The sequence below is a fragment of the Semicossyphus pulcher genome, unplaced genomic scaffold (assembly GCF_022749685.1).
Source record: "Semicossyphus pulcher isolate SPU_LCO1_2020_fin unplaced genomic scaffold, fSemPul1.0.p SCAF_12, whole genome shotgun sequence".
NCBI lineage: Eukaryota > Metazoa > Chordata > Actinopteri > Labriformes > Labridae > Semicossyphus > Semicossyphus pulcher.
This window is the reverse complement of record NW_027211626.1, coordinates 29,059,907-29,084,288: the sequence shown is the minus strand read 5'-3', so window position 1 is coordinate 29,084,288 and position 24,382 is coordinate 29,059,907. Positions and strand designations below refer to the sequence as shown.

The window sequence follows — 24,382 nt, the reverse complement described above, 5'->3', positions numbered from 1 at the left end:
TTAATGTAACTGTGTATTTGGTCTTTACTAGAGAGTTATTGTTTCCACGTAAGTAGACAGCTTTGGAGGCCATTTTGAAACGTTTGTTGGAGTACCATGTGTAAAACACCAGGTGGCGGACTCACAATGTTTTGTGTACAATTTCAATTCATGCCATCTTTGTATCTCACTGTTGTTTTGAGAAATTACATTGAAATTGAAATGACTGAGGACAGAGGAGATGCACCAAATAACTCATGAATAACAGTTGAATATTTTTTTCCTCAGAAAGCCAGTTATGTTATTGGTATTTTTTTTATTTTAAATTGACAAAGAATCGCAGTCACAGCCACAAATTGCCTTGCCACTGTGCATCCTGGAAATAGATGTTTCAAGATAAAATAGTATTTGTAAAAGAAGTTGCATCTTTGTTTCACTCTCTTTCAAAATAAAAATACACACGCTAGACCAAGATCAAGATCGTTACTACACCAGACATACCGCTTCAGTCAACTCAAGCTGCCAAAATGACTCAAAATAAAAAATCATTATTACAGTGTTAAATTTCTTGTTTCTGAGACATTTATGGTTTTTTTTTTAATTTAGCATTTATTTAGACAGGTAATCTCACTGAGACACGCCGTCCCATTCTCAACAGAGACCTGCTTAGACAGCAGCAACAACAACACAGAGCTACAGACAGACAGGACATTCAATACGGAGAAACAAACAAATAATAAAATCATTAAAGTGATAAATGCAGATGGGTCAATAGAAGTCACATGGTTCATGAGCAAGTCCCCACAGACAGAAGTATTTTAAAATTCCCTATAGGGGAATAAATCTGGACAACTTTTAATTCTGCTGCAGTGTGTTCTAGGTTGATGGGGCAGAGAAGGAAAAGGACTTGTTATCGAATTCACTACAGACTGATGGGTTGGACAAAGTGACGAAACCCTCGGAGCTCAAGCTGTAGCAGCAATGTTTGTGTGAGATGTAGCTTATTGTTTTCATTTTATTCTACTTTATACAGTAACTCCATCTCAGAGGCAAATACAGAATGAACTCTGCGACATTTGTAGCAACAGATTAGCCAAGTAACTATGCGAGATTTTACACACTAAACACAAGAAACAAAATATAATTCACTGATAAAGATAAGATCAGGCAACAGTTTGTAAATTAGTCAAATGAGAATTATTACTCTGTGTTATTCAAAGACCTCTGTCTCAACCAGGTGAGTACACGTTCTCCTGAATATCCAGAGAAACAACATTTAGTCTGATTATAAACTAAACTTACAAAATGAAAAATGTCAACTCAAACAGTAGCTTTGCAGAATTGGTTAGATCCTTCATTCCTTCTATGTAGTTGTCTTTATTTAAAATTAAATAAAGATTAAACTAATTCTGTATAGGAGGGATAGTATGCAAGTAGGGCAGTAACAAGTGAGCCACATCACATTTGGAAAAAAATGTTAAAACAGATATGTGACAAATATCCTTGTTAGTCTAATTAAAGAGTTGTTACACACATTGCTTAACCTGCTTTAAACAATAGAATGACCTCATTCATAGCTAATCATACATTAAGAAAAGCTTCTTTTTGTTGTTGCCATAAACAATATTACAGTCTCTACAGTTTCTGGGTATTTGGTGAAAGATTCACATTCTCCAAAAAATAATGTAAATCTGCAAGAAAAAAGATCTGCCTCCATGTAACGATGGGCAGAGTAATATTTATGAAAAACACTTGATGGACACCTCGTTAACCTTATCGAGATATTTTGTTACCTCACTGCTTCAACAGCAGATGGCGCAATAAGACAAAACAGGCGTCAGAAGAGAGAGCGGGTGAAAGAGCGAGAGAGGAGAGGCAGTTCTTCTCACTAACGCACCTTAGCATCCTGGCTCTCCTATGCACCTGCAACCTCTCCTTGCAGTCCTGCTCCTCCTCCTCCTGATTCTGTCCTCCTCCCCGGCGGTCAGACAGCGGTAGTGCGCACTGAGCTGCAGGAGTGCGCAAGGCGGCCGGCATGCACCCGGAGAGAAACCGCCCCTCCAAGCCGACCAAGGTCTCAGCCGGAGACCCAGCAGCATGCAGAGCGATGCTCTAACAGCGGGTATATAGTAGCGGAGCACCGGGGGGAAACGGAGCTGCAGCATGGGCGTGGAAGAGAGGCATAGCCTAAATGGAAGCGATGTGATTTCACTGGCATAAGAAGGGTGGGTGGGGGTTACCCGAGTCGTGTTGGATCAGAGCGTCCCGGGTGTATTGAGAGGGCTTGGTTTGGTGTCTTGTTCTCTGAAATTCAGCAAACACAGTACTTTTTTCTGTAACCTCCACTGGAGTTGAAAGGATGGAGAAAGGCGCACAGCAGCAGCAGCTGCCCAAAAGCGCAGAGGGTCCGGCGGAAGACATCTCCAAAATAAACGACGAGGAGCTGCTGAAGTGGGGCAAAGAGGAGCTGGTGCGGCGGCTGCGGAGGGCAGAGGCGGAGAAGAGGGGCGTCATCGTGGAGCACGGCAATCTGATGCGGGAGGTGAACCGGAGACTCCAGCAGCACCTGAACGAGATCCGGAGTTTGAAGGTGAGATGGGTTGTGTCAGGTTCCCTGGGGCTTTATACCGGTGTGTTTTGGCAAGAATGAGCCTGCTGATTTGGACCTGTGCAGAATCTTGAAGATAAAGTCTGCTGATATTCAGATCATCAGTAAAGGACAAAATGCTCACTAAATAATCAAACATATAAAATCATTAAACCTGTTGCATATGGAATGGACAAAATGCAGCATGATACATGCAACTGCTGATTAGTTTTTAATGTATTCATTAGAAATCAAATGTAATTTAGATTAACTGCCTCTGCCCAAAAATAAAAAAATAAATTTGCCAATTTTGTCCCTAAATAGGAGAGACTGGGGGCAGTTGCAACACTCTCTGCATTTCTTTCAGTTACTTGGAGACTGTTTGGAATACACCAACAGAATTGTTATATATTAAACTTGAATATCCCTGCTAATTATCCACACCCAATATTAATGATTACATAGACATATCGTCAGAGAAAGCAAGAATAGAACTTACATCGCAACAAACTCTTATTAAACATATTATTTTTGTAAAATTAAACATATGGTGGGTTTGATAAATTCATACAAAAATTCAGCATGACAGAATTACCGCAAAAATGATGCTCTTGAAAATAACTTTCACACCTCCCAAATTTTTTTTTCAATGAATGCAGAAGTAAATGTGTCTGCTGCCATCTTGGTGGGGGGAGGAAGGGATGAAGGTTTAGGACTTGTTGCAGCTGTCTCTAGTCTCCCCTTTGACAATGTTTGCTGGTGTAGCCATGAGGTAGATGCACAGTCCTACTGCATCATTTTGTTTAAAGCCGCTTAAATAAACAGGGCTGCAACAAATTATGATTTAATTTAGCTAATTTAGCAAATCAGAAATTAAATATGTTGACTGAAAGACAATCAACACAAAATGAACCGGATTCATCATTTTTAATCATGAGTGGCAAATATTTGCAGGTTCATGCGTCTCCAGTGGTGCATTTTTGTTGATTTCCCTGGGTAACATCAAGCACGATGTCTTTGGGTTCAAATTATAAACCAAGAAGCTTTATCAGGAATAAAATGATTCAACTCAACAATCATTGGATACAGCTGTAATTGTTGTTTCCATTGAAATGATAAATCATTTTGGTTATATTATGTTAGAAAAATGGTGAAAAGGGCCCATCCCATTTACCTGGAGCCCAATGTTGCATTTGAAATGGCATGTTTTGTCTCATGATCAGTCCTTAACACAAAGACTTTCTCTTTCTTTCATCTGAGAAACTGAAACCAGAGAATATTTAGCGAATTTGCTGAGAAATTAATTAAAACAATTATCAAATTAGGAATTTTGTTATTTTCTTTAATTAACTCCTCATATTAGCTCTCACACATTTAACTGCATGATGGGAACATTCTTCTCACTCATCAGATGATCAATCCCTGCAGCATGTAATCCCTCATTGTGCTGCTGTGTGTGTGTGTGTGTTCCTATGTAAACCAGGACGTGAACCAGAAACTGCAGGAGGACAACCAGGAGCTGCGGGACCTGTGCTGCTTCCTGGACGACGACCGGCAGAAGGGGAAGAAGGTGTCGCGGGAGTGGCAGCGTCTGGGCCGCTACAGTGCCGGCCTGATGAGGAAGGAGGTGGCCATCTACCTACAGAAGCTAAAGGAGCTGGAGCAGCGGCAGGTGGAGATCATCCGGGAGAACCTGGAGCTCAAGGAGGTGTGCCTCATGCTGGAGGAGGAGAGGGCTGCGGCTGTGGCAGGAGGGGGCGGAGGCGGGCAGGGAGGCCCCGGCCGCAGGAGCTCCATCGACAGTCAGAGCAGCTTGTCTCAGCTGGGTGGAGGTATCCCAGCTCCTGGCCTGCTGCGGGACGTTGGTGATGGGAGCAGTACCTCCAGTGCTGGGAGTACGGATAGCCCAGATAACCCCCACCTCAAACCCCCTCCCATGGGTTCCATCGCCATCCCTGGATCTGGGACGAGATGCATCTCCTCAGAGCACCACCATAAACCTGGAGACGTGTGTGAATCCACTGGCAGGAGGCATAGCTCGACCCCAGAGTACCACACCTTCCCACAGTCGTGCCGCCCTCGAGGTGGATCCCTCACCAACCTGGACCCTCGTGGCCTTAGGGGACATAGCCCGGAGAAACACAGCAAGTCTCCAACCAGGCTACCATGTGACTCCCACCACAAACCCTGCAGCTCTGACCTTCTGGCCCAGAAACAGCTCTCCATGTCAGGGCAGGCATCACCTAGCTGTGGGAAAGGATCAGCCAAATCCAGCCCAGAGCTGAGTCAGAGACACAGGCAGGTTCACACGACGGGGGCCAGCTGTGGGAGTCCCGAGGCCAAGCAGGCAGCCATGTTGACGCCTGAGCACCTGAGGAAAGGGCGTGTGATTGTGGGTAGTCCTGAATCTATACGGCACCACCATCACTATCAGCACAGCCCTGGGGGGGAGCACGGCAAGGGGAGGTATAGCAGTGGCTCCCCCAGCAGGGATGGAGGTCAGAGGAGGGCAGCAGCTGGAGACGAGATGTCCCCCCACCACCAGAGTCTGTACAACGGTAGGCACAGGGTAACTCTTTTCTTGTATTTTAATTCATAACCATATAAAACCCATTTATAATAATTTTAGATTAAAATGATTACACTGTTCATCACAGACACATTTATGATAGAACAGATTTGACCTTTTTGTCTCTTGGGATTTAATACCTTTTAGTATATAAGCTAGCCTAATAGTCATATGGAAAAAATTAGATGGCAGGTTCTGAGCAGGAGCTAAGCTTTATTTCTTCTTCATTGCATCCCCCATACATCAGTGGTTTGAATGCCACCCTGACTGGCTGATTTAATTGTTTCACTTGGTCTCTCTGCTTGCTTTCTATCAACACGTGCCATTGATGCAGACAAATAGCAGAGCAATTATGAAACCTACAATTTAATTTAATACAGACGGCTACATCTGACCGCCAAAAGCAAAAAAGACCATCGGCTAGAAGTTTGACATTAACGTTATATCTCATGCCTCATTTCTTATGACAACTCTGCCACCGGGTCACATTACGACAAAGCAGTTTACAACATCCTGACTGAAAGAGCCTTTGTTTACATTTCACAAAGTTCCACAGCCAGTAATATGTTCTATGGTGCCAAAGTCAAACCAAAATAAAAATGTTCTTCTTGACCACACGTACACGGGTATTTTTCAAAAAGTAGCATTTTCTCTGCGTTTTGGCCTTTCGTCCACAGACAGGCGTCGTTTTAGGTCACTGAAAACGGATCTTTAGTAAATCTCCAGCCAGGGTTTAGAAACTCTATTCTCGCAGAGACATGTAGATGGGGTAAACAGAGTTTTTGCTCGTGATGTCAGGCTATGTGCCGTTATCTCCATGGTGAGATAACGTGTCACTAATGTGGTGACATTCATTGCTAAATGACGGATGTGACAAAAACTGTGATGCTCAGGACTTTTTACATGTTTACACATATATGTACAGTTACTTGTCTACTACACTGAGGAACAAAGGTGTCAGGATAGATCTTTTCAGACTATTGACTGGCAGCGATTCTTCTTCTTCTTCTTTCCATGACCGGGATATATCGCCGCTTGTTGGTGTGGAATTCTCATGACAGCGTTTCTGTTGTGTTTTTGCATTTTCGTGTGAATGGGGATTTTTTATAACCGTGCTTGTGTGGATGGGTTTTTATTTGGAAACGAAGGATGCAAAAACTCAATAATACCTGTGTACGTGTAGACATGGCATTAGCTGCTTTCAGTGACGTTATCCAATCTGAGTTCAGAAAACAAGGTTCACAAGCATCCACGAGAGACTACAGGAAGTGACTGCACCCTGTTTAAGAAAAAAGTCTGGTACACAACCCGCACTGCAAGTCACTGCACCAGCCACTGCTGTGGCACTTTGTTTTTGGGTTTCCTTTGCGCCAGTCCTTTTCTTGCAAATGCGATAGTTCAAGAGCTTCTGGATGGAATTGCATTCATATTTAGCAAAACCAAACAGTCGAGAAGTAATTGTGAACATTTGTAGCCATAACTCAAAAGTTCATAGGCTAATTATCAGATAATTTCACACTAATATCTTGTTGGATAAAATTGTGAGGAGTTGACATTATTTACAAAAAGGTCAAGGGTCAACTTCACTCTGACAGCATAAGGTCCTGGAAAAATGTGATTTATTTTTATATAATATCCATCAGAGAGAAGGATGCCATCTGCAGTTGATTAGTGGACCATCTCCCCTCGCTGTGCTGCTTAAGTACCCGTTTATTCTGCTGTTGCCAAAAGGGTCTACTGAGACTTTCTCTGGTCTTCTGTCCCTTCTGTAAATCATTGAGGGACGATCTCTTCTCATTAATGTAGGCAATATACTATATATCCCATACGCCCATCCTTCTCAATGTTACACTGACTGTATGTAAACTAACATGATTGGTTGGTGGAGGTACACATTCAGGAGGCTGTAATTCGTTACGCTTTTTTTGTACAGATTACACAGAAGAGATGTCGATTTTTGCAGAATTGAAACACATTAAATGTGGACACATATTTAACCTGTGTGTTCGCATACTTGCTTCCTTTACTTCAGACTGTCTGTGTTAAGTCACATTATAGACGACCTTGGTTTAATGTTCAGGAGGAACCACAAGGTCAAGTTTACCAACATGAGGACACATGAAGTACAACCAAGACCTAGACCCAGCTTATACCAGATTTACACACACACACACACACACACACATGCACACACATACACACATGCACACATGCACACAAGCATGCACACACACACACACACACAACTCAGAGGATTTGAGGAAGGAGAAGTGTACTCATCTGTGTGTGTTTGTAGGCTGGGGAACGTGAATGATGCAACTCTCCAGGGTCAGAGGGTCACACAGGTACACTAGAGGTGCGTTCGGGGCCACGCACATACATACAGTCACATGTTAAAGGAAAGGAAGTGAAAGCAGAGCAAGGCTGTAATCAAAACATATGAAAGAGAGTTTTTAACGTGCATGTTGGATGACAGGTCAATATTCACATGCAGAGAATGTGTGTGTGTGTGTGTGCGTGTGTGTGCGTGTGTGTGTGTGTGTGTGAGCTGTCTCAAAGCTGTCCACTCATTTTAATTAGCTCACATGTGACAGTTGCTCAACTCCTCTGAAATGTTCACATTGATTTTTCCCTCATGCAGGCTATAAAAGGCTGCTTTGTGACAGCAGGGGACACACGTCAGGATTTGAAATGACAGAGGAGATCTGAAATACATTTGCTTTGCTTTTTAGCCTGACTTAATTTTGTTGCCATTAAATATCTAAGACTGCGCCCTTGTGGTGTTTCTGGTTGTTTCTCTCTGTTAATGTGCTTCTGAGCGTTTACTTTGAGTGTGACGAGTGAACGTGTAGTGTTCAGGGACCGCCTCGACTCCCTTTACCCATCTCTTGAACTGGGGAACTGATTTGAATTGAACTGGGGCTGTTGTCACATTGAAGCCTGGTTTGTAAAAGGCTGTTAGTACAAAAGGTGTTAGGATGGATCATTTACCTCAGTAAGAGCCAGGATCTGTGTTTCTTTGTTCGTGCAGGTTCTTGGTGTATGCTCATTTGTTGTTCATGTGTGATGCTTTATGCAGCATGCAGTGCTTAGAGGAACTCTTACACTGCAGAGCCCCAGAGCCCTCCGTAGGGGAAATCCAGTGTGCACTCACACACCAGTAAGACTTGAACATAAATCAACCAACTGCTGGCTGTTCTGTAGAACACATGCACATGCTCAGAAGAGGGAGACATTTTGTAAATGTAATATTGTGTTTAGGGTTGCAGACAAAAGCTCGACCAAACCAGTAGTCAAAGAGCAGAGTCTTGTTCATGCAATTTTTATTTGTTGTTTAGTTTAAGGAAAAAATCCTCTCAAACTCCATCCAGGTAAGATAGATAGATAGACCTGCCTTTAGTGTTACAGGCCAAGCCTTCCCCTTTTAAAAGGTTTAGAATGTAGGCTGTTTGGTTTAATATAGGAAGTGGGTCTCTCCTGTGTGTGGGTAAAAGGACATTACAAGAATGTACTGTAGACGTAGTGGGCAAGCACATGCTTTCCATGGGTTGTAATGTTCCAGGAGTCAGCAGATAGTGAGCTTCAAATATAGCAGTTATGAAAGGTGTTTGAGTGTTATGCAACATTGGCGCCAAACCTAATTTAAATCAGGTGAGACAAGTAAATGAAGTAAGGATACATATTTATAATACAATGATGATCAGAAGCCTTTGGCGCTTGGACTCTACAGGGACATATAATGATCAAAGGGTGTCTGCCCTGAGCAACACTGTTGGTGGAGGTGTTGGCCAGTGGTGTCGTCTGAGGCTGATAATGAAGCTGTTGAAGAATGGGCAGTTATGGGGGGGTGGAGGGTCACTGGTTAGTTAGCCAGCTAGCTAGTTAATGTCAAGCCAAGCTCAAGCCAACTGAGTCATCCTTAGGAAACAAGAGGTCTCTCAACAACTTTGAGAGTCTGAAGGACTGAAGCTCTATCAGTATGTTCATTATCAGTGAAGGTTTAAAGCCACTGGAAACCCAAATCCATGATAGCCTTCTAACCATGAAATTCAATGTCTTCTGCATAACATTAGCATTGAAGAATATTACAAATTTATATAAATCTAAATTGGAAATATTGTCATTTTAGTTTTCGATTGCCTTTCTGGCATTTATTTCAAAAAGACAAAATAACTTCTGCCAACCAATCGTCTGTGATAGTCACATGGCAGCTATTTGGCTGTTTAAACCCAGCTATGGTAGTAGTCTGTGAGTGATTTTAACGCCCTTGGCTGACAATTGATAACCGGATGTTGGGTTTTGACTAAGGTTGATTATTTTCTGCTGCAGGAATTCAGTATGAGTCTTAAATGATTTATTTGTAGACTGTGTTGAGCTTTGCTGGAGGGTGTTTCGATCCGTAGTTATAAGGCACTGGCTAACGCTACGCACTAATCTCACCAGGGCTTCTGCTTCCTTTTCTGCTTCTGGCTTCAAGCTACAGCAGGGAACATTATTTCATTAGAATTTGGTTAAAATAACACATTTTGATCATTGCATTTCCCTAACAATATTAAATTTAAATTATGCTGATTGCTGATCTGTGATCATGAGCACCCGCCTCTTTGTATTCAAAAAATTGTTTTGGTTTAATCAAACAACCAATCAGGGTTTTTTTCCCACGTAACTAGCCAATCACAGCGACAGTGCATCAGTCAGGAGCTATGGCAATGTGCGGTAAATTTCCTGCACTTCCTTTGACCACAACAGCATATACTGCTGAAGAAGCAAAAAGAAAGAAGAGCTTGGAGGAGAAAAAAGCTACAAAGAGAGCCTGAAATAAAAAGAGGGATCAGATGAGAATGGGAGTGTAAGGGACTGAAGAGCGAAGCGATGCAGAGGCTGCCCTGTTCCGTCTTGACAGGTAACGGTAGCTCTTACGGTAATAGCTAACGGTAGCACTAAGCTTCAACACCATGAGGTAAAAAGGTGGTCCACACCAGGAATCGTAACTATAATGATAGCTTGAGTAGTATTTGAACATTTTGCCAGCAATAAACTGTACTTTTTGTAATAAACAGCACCTCTCTCTCTTGCCTCGGTGCTGCAGAGAGACGCACCACACAGCGTCTGCGCGGAACGCAGCAGTTGCAAAATGCACGTGCATGTTTGATGTAGCGGAGAACCCCTCAAATTCCACAGGATCAGTCTCTGGCGCGTTCCGTGTGCGCCGCGACCTCCGGAGTTGATTGCTCCCATTCAATTCTATGCTTGTGATTCCACAGCACGTGCCGCAGCCCAGAAGCGTCTCTCCGCTCTGCTCCGCTAAAGATACGTGCTGGGGTCTATTTTTGACAGAGGCCGCTTCAAGCACGCGTCAAGCTGAACAGAGCAGATTGTTCCAAACAGGAAGTCACACACGAAAACAGCATACAGCCTCCGGTCATTTAAAAATAAAACACCATGTACAGACCGTTACAGACTCATGTTTTTTTCCCGTTTTCATAACAACAACACACTAAAAAATTGAAAAAAGAACACTTTTAATTAAGTAGTGTACTCAGCCATGGTAGAAACAGAAATCATGATATCCAAATGCAAAGCCTGTGTGTGTGTGTGTGTGTGTGTGTGTGTGTGTGTGTGTGTGTGTGTGTGTGTGTGTGTGTGTGTGTGTGTGTATGTGTGCAGAGCCGTGCAGATGTCAATATAAATCGATCTACTACACCCACACAGTCTTGAGATTTTGAACAGCAGAATTAACTTTTTTGTCAAGTAGGTTTTCCAATAGTTATGTAGGTTTATTTTTTATTTATATTTGTGAATGCATTACAAGACTCTCAGATTTGATATGAAATATGCATTTTTACTGTTTCAAGCCAAATTTTGAGAGGCTTTCTTTGGTTGTAGCCAGGGTAGAGTTAACTGAGACAGAGGAGAGACAATGTCATCATGTTCATGAATAAATTAACAAATTGTTTAGTCTCCTTGACTTGATTATGACGAATTCAGAATCGAAACTGCTTTTGCTGTTAGCATTGATGATAACACTGGTCTCTTTGTGCCTGTGCTTGTAAAATGTATATTCGAAGGCTCATTATTATTCGTTTTTTCCACATAGAGTCACATACAGTATAGCAGTCGATCTATTAAACCACTTTTTGATACTACTAGACATATATTTACATAATTAAATAAATATAATAAATGTGCACTGCATAGTCAAGCGATGGCTTTAACTTACAGTGGACTAGAGAAATTGTTTGTGTGGAGCAGCCAACTGAAACTCTTTGGTATAGCTCACACTTCAGTTCGTAGGTTATAGCCCATATTTCCCGTTGCCTCACAGACTGCATCGGAAGCTGTTTGCTGAAACATGATTGTGTTGTTGCTGTACCATGGTCATCCAGCAGCAGTAATGATTTCTATAGTGCTGAGTGGAAGTGCTCTATATTACAGCTGAGGCCATAGGAAATAGTTTTGTACCTTGCAGGATCCCTGACTCAGCTGTTACCAGGAAACAATAGCGGCTGGATGTACTGTACTGTAAGCTGAGATGATGCATTCATATGCATCTTATATGCAACATACTGTGTGCTTTTAGAAGAAGTAAAAGTTTAGTAAAGTTTGCTTTGTAGCACTCAGTAATTACCTTGTAAGACAACAGTGTCAAGATCAGTAAAAAGTGGATTGATGATTTGCAGATGACTCAGATCTCTGTGGGGAACAGTTTGGATATAAATGGTTTAATTCAAAAGTCGGACGTCACAGAGCTGAAAATTTGGCTGCAGAGGACAAATTCACATTTACAGGAAAACTGTGGGAGGCAGAAAAATGAAACTTAATTTTCTATAATTGGATGTGTCACTGGCAATGAAATGCCCTGTATTAGTCCAAATGTAATGAGTTATTATCATGATGAAGAGAAAATTTCCAGAAAGCTCTTTAGAAGCCTTACATAAAATGAAAGCTTGTTAAGGTTCAGTATTGTCTGATTGCTTAACAAATATGCCAACCAGGTTTGTTTAATTGAAAACTAGCTGAGGGATTAATAAAGTTCAGTCAGACAACTCACATTTGTAATACTTTGAAATGTTTACTGCAGCAGCAGAACATAGCTTGTGTTTGGTGTCTAGGCTCCGACCTCATCACTCCTCGCAGATTTATTGTGCATGCAGAAATTTGAGGAGTAATTAGATAATATCTTAAACCCCCTGCCTGCAGGTGGATGCTGGGGTGGTGGTGGGGCTGAAAGTATTAGCCAGTACTGGTGCAGGGTAGCGATGGAAGTGACAGCAGAGGGAGAGACCGTAAATCTTGCAGCTAAAATAGGCCGCCAAGTTAAGAGGAAGTGTTTGTCAGGTGATTGCATAGAATGACGCACGTCAAGTGTGAAATCAGTGCAGCTAAAGTTGCCTGCCTGAACTAGCTTGCAAGGCTTCGTTCCAGTGATGCTCATGACTGGTAACTGTCCTCTACACTGAGTGGATTATAATGATTTACTATGAAACAAAGATATTTCTACAGATTTTACACAATGGTGTCAAATGTAGATATCTGCGGTTCAAGCCAGTGTCTTGATATGAGATGTCTCATTTTTGCAGTCTGTTCAGACAGGTAATGTGTGCACTAATTATTTGTCAATTAATTGATTGGTGGATCAACAGACAATGTTTCTGAACAATTCTCATAACCATGTAATTCACTTATGAAGCAAAAGTACCAAACATTTGCTGGGTCTACTTAATCAAGACCCTGTGCTTTTTATATTTGATTTTACTCAGCACTTTCCTTAATTTCTTTGAGTCCTGGATTGTAAAAATAAGGAGATTTTGAGTTTTGGAAATCAGTTTTCGACAGTTTTTAGCGTTTGATTTTTCACATTTTATTGATAAAACACATCATGTAATAATCAAAAAATATTGATAAGAAATAATCCCACTTTTGCTTCCTCACTCTGTTCCCTCACCCTGACTGCTCTCTCTCTGCAGCCTGCAGCTTTCCACTGCTCCTCCCAGGTCCCAGCCTCATCTTCTCTCTCCGCCTCATCCATCTCCTCTAACTTTCATTCATTCTACTTCCATTTCCTTCCTGTTACCGTCCCCTGCCTGCGGACCGTAGCAGCAGCATGTAATACCTTTTCTATGCAGCTCTGCACCCTTTGTTGCTGCCCCGCACACAGCCAGTGTAAATCTTCATTAAGCTGCCTCCATCAAAGGCCAGCACTTTTACAAATTGAGGTCATTAACTTCAGTGGTCATTCTGCACTGCGGCCTTGGTGCACTAAATAATTGAAAAGGCCCTGTGTGATTTTCCCCTTTTATAGTTACGCTGCTCATATCAATACATGCTGCTTTAAAAGTAATGTGACCCTCAGGCTGTCTCCTGGTTTGACTGATGTCGAGATGAAGGTTTCCTTTCATGAGATACCCGTTCATCGTCACATATGATTTAGGATGCACAAAATAATAATGATATACTGCTTTTAATTATGGGTTTACATTTAGGTCTGTTCTGAATAGAATTTAGGGGGTTACTCAAACTCAGATGTTCATAGCAAAGTAAACCAACACGTTCTCATCTCAGTTCGTCAGCAAAAGGAGGCTTTGTCTCGGCCATCTGTGGCGTCTCATACAGACGTACACGGTAGTGCTATGTTAAGGTCTGTTTCATGGTGTGTTTCCTATTCTTTTTTTTTTCTGTTTTACATTGGACTTGAACCCCACTCCACTCTGCTGAAGTCCTGCAGTGTTTGATCTATCGATTGCACGTGACTACAACACCAAGCGGACTGTCTTTTCATATTGCGGCTGAAGGGTTTGACTCTGAGTTAGCTGAGAGCCTGGTTTGTCACTAAAAGGTACCCTGTGTGTCTGTAACAGATTCCTTCGCTCTCTATGAGAGATGTCTTTAGCTTATAAGCAGTTTTCTTTTGGGAGCTTCTGTTATTATCAGCATTTCTTTTTGCAGCACCATCTGGTGGTTTCTTGGTTACTTAATCCCATATGTTGTCTTCTGCAGTCTGTAGATGTAAACTGATCCATATTACTCAAACTCTGTGAAAAAGCTGTTACAGCACGAGGTCCAAAGAATCCCAAAATGTAAACTTCATAAAAGAATCCATGGCAGTGCTGTTGTACTGAACTGCATTAGGTTGTACAGGTGTACTTAATGGAGTGGCCGTGAGTGGATATTCCAGCATCTTAAACAGAGGCAAGCAGCAGAGTCGGAGCCAGGCCTGGCACTGTTGGATGCACAAGACGCAGCCGTCCAAAAACAAAATTTGAATCCTGAATCAGATTTGGTGTGAAAATAATAATCTCGTCCTATACTAAGTCAAAAGATGCATCCTGCAGATATCTGCTCCTCATGGTCCATTTAAATGTAGCCAAAGAAATCGAGCTTCAGAAAATATACTTTCTCACTCACTGCAAAAGCGCAGGATTCTAAGACTGGTTTAGACGTTGATGACCACGACCACAGCAGAAGCTATGAAGCCTTGAAGCATTCAGGTCAGCCTAAGTTACAGCACTGAGTTTGGCCCCTGCACTGTGCCAAGAGTTCCTCTACACAGCAGTGTGTTGTTTTAAGTCAACATTTTCAAGAAGTGCTGTGACTGCTGAGTTTTCATGCCAATTGGGAACCATAAGATCAGAGCCGAGTCAAAAGTACTGTCATCAGCAAGTGAAGGGCAGACTTCCAGAGCAGCGACGGGGCTGTGGGTTTGGGTTAGTGGCGACTAACAGTACTCTTACACATGGTGTTTGCAGCTCCCTTACCAATAGACCAATCGGTTGCATTCATTTCACTTTAACAACACAATGGTTTGTTAAAGATATTTGGTATTTCTATTGCATTAGTTTGCCTCTCTTTGTGGTGATGCTGTTCTTCAGAGCCCAGCTGGTGTTGTTGCCAGCGCTGGATATGTGCTGAATCAGATGAGAAGAATTAGTGTGCAAAACTCATTAGGCTCTGTACACAGCCAGAACTCGAAGCGGGCTCCGGTGTAAATGATGCCTGATTCGCCTTTGTTCGTCACAGAGGAGGAGAACAGAAGATTCTCCCCGCTTCATTTAGAGCCCAACATCTCCAGTGATTGAAGCATGCGTGGCAGAGCTAATGACACACACACATACCCAAAAACACACACATAAATGATTTCACATGCACACAAGATTATCTCAACACACACAGATGTGTTTAATGCACATTTAATGCACTTTACAGTTGCATACACTCAAACATGAGAACATGGTCACACATACAGGCGAGTATACACACTCCTACGCTGACACACTCACACAGTCAAACATTTATCCCTCAGGGAGATGGTTAGGGTGGGCACCATACAACAGTCAGGGTGCTCATTAGATGGGTGAAGATGTGATAGGTTGTGACTCCCTCTGACTGCTCCTCCCATGCCAGAGGAGAGGCGAGACTCGAATGCGTCTGTGGCTGTGAGGCTCTTTGCAGTATCTTCACCTCTCTGTCACTGCTGGGAGACTTAATGAAAGGTGAACATGCATTTTCAGCAAGTTTTAAATAAAGTCTGAGGATAAGTTAGCTGATGTGATGCCAATTCATCACAAAGATATATATTAAAGTGGGAGCAAATGCTGGTGTCTATTTTTGAGTCTGATTATCATTAACTAACCAACTGCTGCTAATAAAGATGGATGAATTTCTATGACAATGCAGATTCAGGAAGCTGACCTACCCCGCATCATGGCTCTTCTCCGTGCGAACAACATGGAAGCTACAAAGATTTGTTGTATGTTTTGGTCAGAACTAATCCAGGTCACTGTACGTGGACAGCAATAACAGTTACAACCTAACAACCAAAGAACTATTTTGAATTGCAACCTTTTTTTCATCAAAGTCTGTCCCTTAAACAGCCTGAAAATTAAAATAGACTGTATGGCATGCCAAGCCAGGACATGCTGTCCCTAGTGACTGAAAATGATCCTTCATCTGATAGCAAGACACCACTGACACATATTGTTGTACTACTTGTATGACACTCAAGCAAAAGTTACGGCCAATTTTTCTTCTTTAATCCTTCAAAGGTTGTCAGCCAAAGTGATCAAATACCAGTGCTTTGTCATGGCCCCTCTTTGTCGTCTCATATGGACGGACATGTTAGTGTCTGTTTAGCCCCTCCTTTGTAACATGTGGTTACTGTGAAACATGGTTAAGTTTAGGGAAGACATCATGATGTGTGTTTAATTAATAACTCATGGTGACTTTTATTTTACACCGCACTCATTTTCCTGGATGAAAGTCCTTCGTCGTCTGACCCAACCATTGCCCTTGACTACAACCCCAAGTGTAACTTCATTGCTCTTTCCACCACATCACATGAATTCCCACATGCTGGACAGGAGCTGTTGCTCTGTCTAATAGATGCCAAGGTTGGGTTTACATTGGAGTACATTATGAGCCTGTTGTGTTATGGTCTCTGTTTGTAGTACGCTTCTAGTCTGAGTAATATTGACCAATCACGTATCAGCAGGCAGCAGCGTATGCAGGAAAAACAGTTCGTAAGGAGAGCAAAAGCAGGCGGAACGCAATGCGCTGTGATGACATCCCGGCTCCCATCAGCGGCTATCTGACGATGATTTAGCTTGTTATGAACAGACATCTGCAAGCTAACAGCCAACAATCCGTTCTAGATCTAAAATTCAAGTTGAGATAAATTCCCTGACACTGTGTCATGAAAGCTGTTCAGCGTTCAGATTTCCCGACTTGCATCAGAAATGATCGATCCAACCTCCGTTCAACAAACGAGCATCTTAAAAGTAGTTTTCTTCTCCTCTTGATGACAGACCTGACAAAGCTTCATTTTTACTTCTTACTAATCTGCATCGTGATGTTGAAATTTTGGCAAAGGTAAGACCTGGGGTTCTTTTTCTGTAAACAATGCAGCACGTGGAAAAGGAAGTTGTTTATTGCTAACCGCCGACTACATGCCGCAACATGTTCACAGGTGTCCCCAGAGGCTGTATCGTCGTCAGACTATAGCTGATGGGATCCGAGATTGGCTGTGAGGTGTTAATGGACAGAGTCCTTCTAGAGTCATGGTTTCCTATTAGCGTTGGTGATTTGACACACAACATGGTCTCATGCACGCTCAGGTTCTTTGGTTCATGGTCAAAAGCTCTCTCTCTCTCTCCCTCTCTCTCATTCTCTCCCCTCTCTCTCTCTCTCTCTCTCTCTCTCTCTCTCTCTCTGTCTGTCTCTCTCTCACTCACACACACACACACACACACACACACACAGGGCTGAGGGGCTCCATGTAACAAGCTTGCACTGTTCAGATAAGCCCATTTAGTCCACGCTGGTCTAATTGAATTTGTCTGCTCCAGACTGAAATGAGTGTGATTTGTGAGGTGTGTATGTGTGTGTGTGTTTCTGTGTGTGTCGGTGCATAACGTGAACCTCGGCTGCTTTGGTGTCAAACTGGAATGTAATTTGTGCCCTCCAGAGATCCTGACTGTTGGAGGGAGAATGGAGGCGGCAGTGAGGCTCTGTGTTCGTCCATCCACACACTGACATTTACCATCCTCCTCTCACTCATCCTTCCTCCTCCTGTCATTTCCTCTCCTTTTATATCCATCAGCTCCTTTCCCCTTTTATCACAGCTCCCTTTTTGACGCTGCTGTCTTTCATCTCTTCGGCTATTTGTTTACGAGGATTCATTTGTATGAGCTGTTGTATATTGTCTTGATAAGGATACAGAATGATGTCGGAAGTTTTGATGCGTTTAGGTGGTTACATATAACATGTTAGCCACTACAGCTGACCGTGCAGTTTGGGACCATGGCATGCTTAGAGAATAAGGAAAGATGCCCCAAGAGCTCCCATTTGCCCCACTACGTTTTCATTTTGAAACGGCTTCTCTCACACTGATGATCAGATGATGATGTCCCTCTACCTGATAAGGAATCACTCAACACATAACCTCTTACAACCCTTGTAATCAGTGTTGTTGTGGCCTTTTAGATCCTTCAATTTAAAGTTATAATCTCAAAGATCTCAGTTTCGTTCACTTTGGCGGCACCTATGGCGATAAAAGGTTATTGCGTGAGCACACTTCCCAGATATCCAGACAGTGTTGCATGTGTGACGTCCACGGTTGGCCACACTTGATTTTCCTGGCTGACGGTTGCTTTCCTTTTTAGACTGTTTGCCTTCATCTAAGCGTTTCTTCTTCTTTGGATTTTCACTTATTTTTGAAGTTGTATCTGTGGTCATCCATCTTTTCTTTGTTTGTTCAGCCATAGTAGATAACTGTTTACTCGCAACGCTTGCAGAGACCGGAAAAGCAGCCGCTTAGCTCCGCCTACCCTCTCTGGCAGACCAACCACTGCTGGCTGATGGAAAACGCGTCACTAACTGGGCACCACTTGTGATTTTTCCCAAAAAAGTCACAGACACCCAGTCTGTACTGGAATACTGCAAATGCATCAGGCTTTCATCAGCGGGCCATAGGCTCAATCACCATTGTGTTACCTCATTCAGCGACAGACTTAACAGACATTTATTTAAATAAAAATCTTCAAGATTATTACTTTAATAACAGTTCGAAGCTCAAAGAGGTCTGAGTACAATATTCTCATCATCTCATGACCCATTAGATTTATCTGGCGTCCCTTTGAAGGGGCTCAATGCCTCGGTTGAGAACCTCTGGATTTTTGGCACCTTGCTGTATTTAGCAGAAGATTAGCTATTTGCGATTAACAAGCTAATGAAAGGGCTTCTTTCACGAGTGTATTGGTTATGGTCAGATGCTTTTGCAACAAAAACTGTTAGGCCAAAACTCCAAAACCCAAATTGTCAGTGTGTTTTATATTCCACCTGCTCTGACAAAGAAAATAAGACTCATCGGCCTCAAGGTGGTGCTGTAACTTGGGCATTTACCAATCACTTTTTGATTTCACCTAAATTTTTGCTTCAATGGATTTCTGCTCCAAAAATACAATATTTTGCATTTTGCATTTTTTTCTCAAGATCCTGTTTTTCTCGTCATGAACAGATGCCTCGTTTGTCCAAAAGCATATTCCGGATCATGACTGAGTTGTTAAGGAAATTTGAAAACATCAATCTGTGTCAGCTAAATGAGAAATGAAAATCAGAATGCTCTCGATCTGCTCGGACTCAGATCGCTGCAGCTCGCAGCTGTGCTCTAGTTTTTATTGTTTCCCTGCTCTTGTTTGGGAAGCTCACCTCCTTCATTATCCACATTCCCCGTCCTGCTCATCACTCCTTTCATGTCCAGCCTTTGCTAACAAACCTCCCGCTGATCTCCTTTGTTTCATTGCAATCACTGCTGTCTCCTAGAAAGTGCAATAAGTTAAAGTAAGCAAAAGTCCAACTTTCTGTGGACATTCGAGAAGAAGGTTGCACCTACTGAGGCCCAGTTCGAGGAAGCTTTACTGTCATCATTTTCTGATCCATTCTGTCTCTGATTTGATTCCTGTCTGTTGCAAAGCCGCATATCTCTGAGCCACACTGAGCAGGCACAGTGAGGTCACCAAAAGGCAGTGATTTAGAAAGAAATATCTCTTATTTCATTACATCCTTTCCTCTCTAAAATTACAGCAAATGGTTTAGAGGATTTGCGGCTCTTACATCACACCCAGGCAGTGTCAGTTTGACAGACGATTAAGGCGATGAGAAAGGCCTCTTTTGTCATCATTCATCTGCTAATGGACCCACAGTTAAACAGGCTTAATCCTCTACAATGGCCTCTGATTACCTTTACTGCTGAGCGTAGAGTCCCAGAGAAATGAATGTTTCTGTTCACACGCACTTTACACTGTTTCACTGATGTAGCGCCACATGGGTTTGAGTGGCACAAGACCTTCGCTGAACCCTCACATTGTGCACAGTTGCAAAATTACCTTCCTTAATTAATTCTTGGTCATGTTTGTGTGTGTGTGTGTGTGTGCGTGTGTGTGTGTTTTGTGGTTTTGTGTGTGTAGAGGGCTAACTTGGTGTGTGCATAGAGTGTTTGCATTTTTTAACACTATTGTTTGTTTACAAGGGTCAGGTGTGGTGTTTACTGCAACAGATGGCCTGCATGCATGTTTGTGTGTGTGCGTGTGTGTGTGCGTGTGTGTGTGTGTGTGTGTGTGTGTGTGTGTGTGTGTGTGTGTATGACAGACAGAGAGAGAGAGAGAGAGAAAGAGAGAGAGTGTGTGTTTGTGTCCTAGGTGCAACTGAAAACACAGCAGTTTTTGTCAGGCTGGCTCGAGCTCACATTACTGTGCATAGGCTTTTTCTGAAGATACTCCCAGTCAACCACAGAGTTTCTGTCTAGGGGGCAGGTAATGTATCACACCGATGCTGCTATTAATAAACATAAGCCACAGACTTCTGGTTACCTGCAGCTTTTGGGCTGTCACTTAAATACACCTAAGCACAAACACATTTGGAGATGCTTTGACCGTTTAAACTATTTAAGCAGATCTAGCTTTACTTTGCCCTGTATTTAAAATGTCATACGAAGCATTATAACATTAGTGAGTAATTTCCATATTCAGTTGGAGTTATTAGTGATGCTAACAGTTGGGTAGCCATAACAGAGAGGTTTTCAGCCTGTACAGGTTTATAGGTCAGTTCTGCAAATTCAAAAAATACTGCAGTGTTTCCTCAGTAAAGAGGGGTGTGTCGTTATAGTTATATTTCTGCTGTAGTTACAATGCTGCTGATCTGTGCATCATCAAAAGTGTTACTACATGTTTGGGCTACTGTGGCAGTAGATTCCACAGGCACAGCAGGAACTGTGCTGGTTGGCTTCGGCTGCTTATGCTCTCTCTTTAAGTTTCTGCAGCAAGTGGAGATTAGTTAGAATGAAAACAACACTGAGGAAATTAAAGAATGACACAGCTGTCTTCTTGTTTACAGTAAAAACCTCTAACAGAGACTTTTCCACTGTCAACTGTCTGCTCACCCCCTGCGACTCCTAATCAAAGTATGTAAACATGGCAACTGCACAGCAGCAGTCTGCAGACTGTTGTGTAATATACCAGAAATCTGTTCATGTTTACAACCTCTAAATTACCAAAAGTGGATATGGCAAACCCACAGAAGCAAGAAGTCTTGTTGCGCTGCTGGGGTTACACAAATAGAACCTCTGATATGTAAAGTGTGATATAGAGGTGTTCGTAGGTGGAGCGTTAAAAGCTTTGTACAGAGCAAAAGTAGTTGTTTCTTCCTGTTCACAGTCTAAGCTAAGCTAAGGCTCTAGCTTTAAATTTAGCTCAATTTATTCCTTGTGTCAGGTAAAAATGCAGCTGTACCCTTGCCATTAAGCAGCCATGCAGATAGTTGAAGAAGTCAACCTGCTTCCATACATGGTCACCCCCTCAAAGCAATCGTGCAAAAGTGCAGCCTTATCAACTAAAACGACTCTATGGGTATATCTGTTTAAAGAATGTATATTCAAATCTGTTATAACATTTTTAATTTAACATTTTTTTGTGTAGTAGAAAAAATAGAAAATGAGCGTATCCTGTGTCACCCAGGGCAAATTCCCAGAGCACCCTCGAATGCTGCGTCACCCCCTTTGGGAGCCAATGCTCTACATAATCTACAGACCTTGCTGTGAACAGTTGGAAGCACATGGCTTACTTACGTGAAATACACAATCTAATGCATGTAAACTATTTCTGCTAGAGAAACAGTCCCTGTAAAACCACTGTCAGTGAAGTATTTTAAACATGTTGTAATTGCACCTGGTTGTATTTTGCTTAAAGAGCCGACAAATAAAAGTCAATGCATCTCTCTTTGTGTTCATCAATCTATAAACCTTCCTGCATCTAATCCTCATTGTAAGTGAAGAAGGGTTTAAAAATGTCAACATTGTTGACATTATTCAAATAATTGTATATAATGTTCAATTGTTGTGATAATTTAAGAGAGGAGCATGCACTTTTTTGAGTGGCAGTTTGACACATTAAATCACACGTGATACACGCCACCTGAGAGAAGACAAACCAGCACATCACCATCTGTCACAAAATAATCAAGTTTAAATAAAGGTTTGTTTATTTCCAGCTTTTAAGAAATCTATATTTAAACTCAATTTAATTACATTTTATTTATTATTATTTTAATGAATGTTTTGTTCCACATTCAATGGCATTGACTGGTTGCCAATCACTGTGGACAAAGTGATAAAACTCACTTATGGAAGATGATGTCATCCATAGCAACAGGGTCAACCCCTCCCCTCTCTTAGCTTCGAAGGGTTAATGAAAAGCTCTTAAGGTGAAACTCCCTGATAGGACATTTTAGGGCAAATTAGGATGAATCCTTGTGTGCCAGAATGATTATCACAACATCGCAGCAGCAGAGTCTGTTGCAGTTATCTGCAATGAATTTGGTTTATTAATTATTGCTCAAATATATATATATATTTCCCCCTGGGGGGTTACAAGTCAAGTTCATTTGATACAAAGGCATTCAAAGTGATTTGTGTATTAAGAACATAAAAAAGACATGAAGAAAGCAGCATGAAAACGTTAATTCAAATAAGAGGATTAGAAACATTTTTTAAGTGAAAGTTAAGAACATACACCTTAATACAGGACAGGGGAACAAGGTTGTTAGTGCTGGGTATTTAAGGTTCAGTCAAAGGCAGCTCAGAACATCAAAATATCATAACATGCTCTGAATGTTGCTTCCAGCTCTGCAGTGCAGAGTAACTAAACATAGCTTCTCTCTATACTCTGCACTCTGCAATCAGTTAGCAGCCTGATAACCTAAATCAATCAATGAATCAATTTTGCTTTATACAGAGCCAAATCACAAAAAGCTATCTAATGACACTTTTACTTAAAACACTGGAGAGGATACAGAATTAGTAACATGCATTAATTGGACATCAACACAAACAGATGAAGAGATAGAGGATGAGACAGGGACGTCTAAGCCTCAAACAGCCAAACTAGGGGCTGGACCAAGCCTGAGCCAGCCCTAACTGTAAGCTTTATAACAAAGGAAAGTCTACTCTTAAAAGGAGAGCCTGTCTCCCAGACCCTGACTGGTAGCTTATTCCAAAGGAGGGGGGCCTGATAATTGAGGGCTGTACCTCCCATACTGCTCTTAGAGACTTTAGGTACCACAAGCAGGCCTGCATTCTGAGAGAGCAATGTGCTAGAGGGTTTAAAAGGGCACTATGAGCTCTTTAAGATATGATAGTGACCATTAAGACTTTTGTATGTGAGAAGATTTATTTCTGATTTAAATTATATTCTAGATTTTTAAGGGAGCCAGTGCAGAGAAGCTAATATGGTTAACATATCATTGCTTGCTCATCCTTGTCTGTACACGAGCTGCAGCATTTTGGACCAATTTGGCCATTTGGGCCTTAAGAGACTTGTTTGGGCAGCCTGATAATAATTAATTATGTAAAATGCATGGACTTGAGTTTCTGTCAAAGATGTATTTTGAGCGATTGCAAGATTTCTGTACAAGCATCAGTACATACATGAAGTACCCAAGTCTATGAAAAAAGCCCTCTTCTGTCCTGCATTCTGTCTAGATGTTCTATTTAACCTGGAAAATACCAAGCTGGATTTCTGAAATAACAGGCTCCATCTTTTTTTCTCATTAGTGTCTATCTCTGCCAGGACTCTGACATTGACACACAGATTTTTCCCACCACAGTCTTGTACAGCTGCTTTTGTCTTTCAAACAGGAAATCTGTTGTTTTTATGCTCAGGTTTGACTTTATTGTTTAACTGGAGAAGTGTACCTATATAATGATTGTGGTGCTGATCTTCTTCCCATAAATAAGTCCTGTCTCCATGTGGTTGGGTTTTAACTCTTGATTGAAGCCCCATCCTAAAGGCTTTCATGGGTTGAATTGCATGGCCACAAAGAGGCACAAGCTCAATCCTTCAATAATCAAATGATCCTAATTTGCCAGCAATAGGAGATTTCTTAAAGTGCCTGTGAGACATCATGTTCCCCCGCCATATTAAAAATGATTGCTTTAAATCATGTTATAATCAGAGACGATGACTTTGTCCTCTAGAAAATGATGGCAGACAGAAACAGAGGAGGCTGCCTTTGAGTGTTGGAGACACCAAGTCTGGAATCATAGACAGAATATGTCATAAAGCCAAGGCCTCAAACTATTTTGGTCTGCACCATGGACCGTATAAAAAGATGGACGACATGACAGCTCCCTAGAAGTGAATCCAAAACATTTAGAGCGCCCCCTGCTGATTGGCTGCAGTATAGGTCATAAAGCCCGCCTC

General features: G+C 42.0%; 1 protein-coding gene across 1 annotated transcript in view; it reads left to right on the top strand.

The window, feature by feature from the left end:
• The first annotated feature begins 2,035 nt into the window (after positions 1–2,035).
• ccdc85a (coiled-coil domain containing 85A) overlaps positions 2,036–24,382 on the top strand; it is a 39,687-nt gene continuing 17,340 nt past the window's right edge. Inside the window, 5 exon segments of the mRNA XM_069658812.1 lie at positions 2,036–2,569; positions 4,050–4,714; positions 4,779–4,833; positions 4,836–4,999; positions 5,042–5,124. Coding sequence (XP_069514913.1) covers positions 2,339–2,569; positions 4,050–4,714; positions 4,779–4,833; positions 4,836–4,999; positions 5,042–5,124 — 1,198 coding nt within the window. The 5' untranslated portion in view covers positions 2,036–2,338.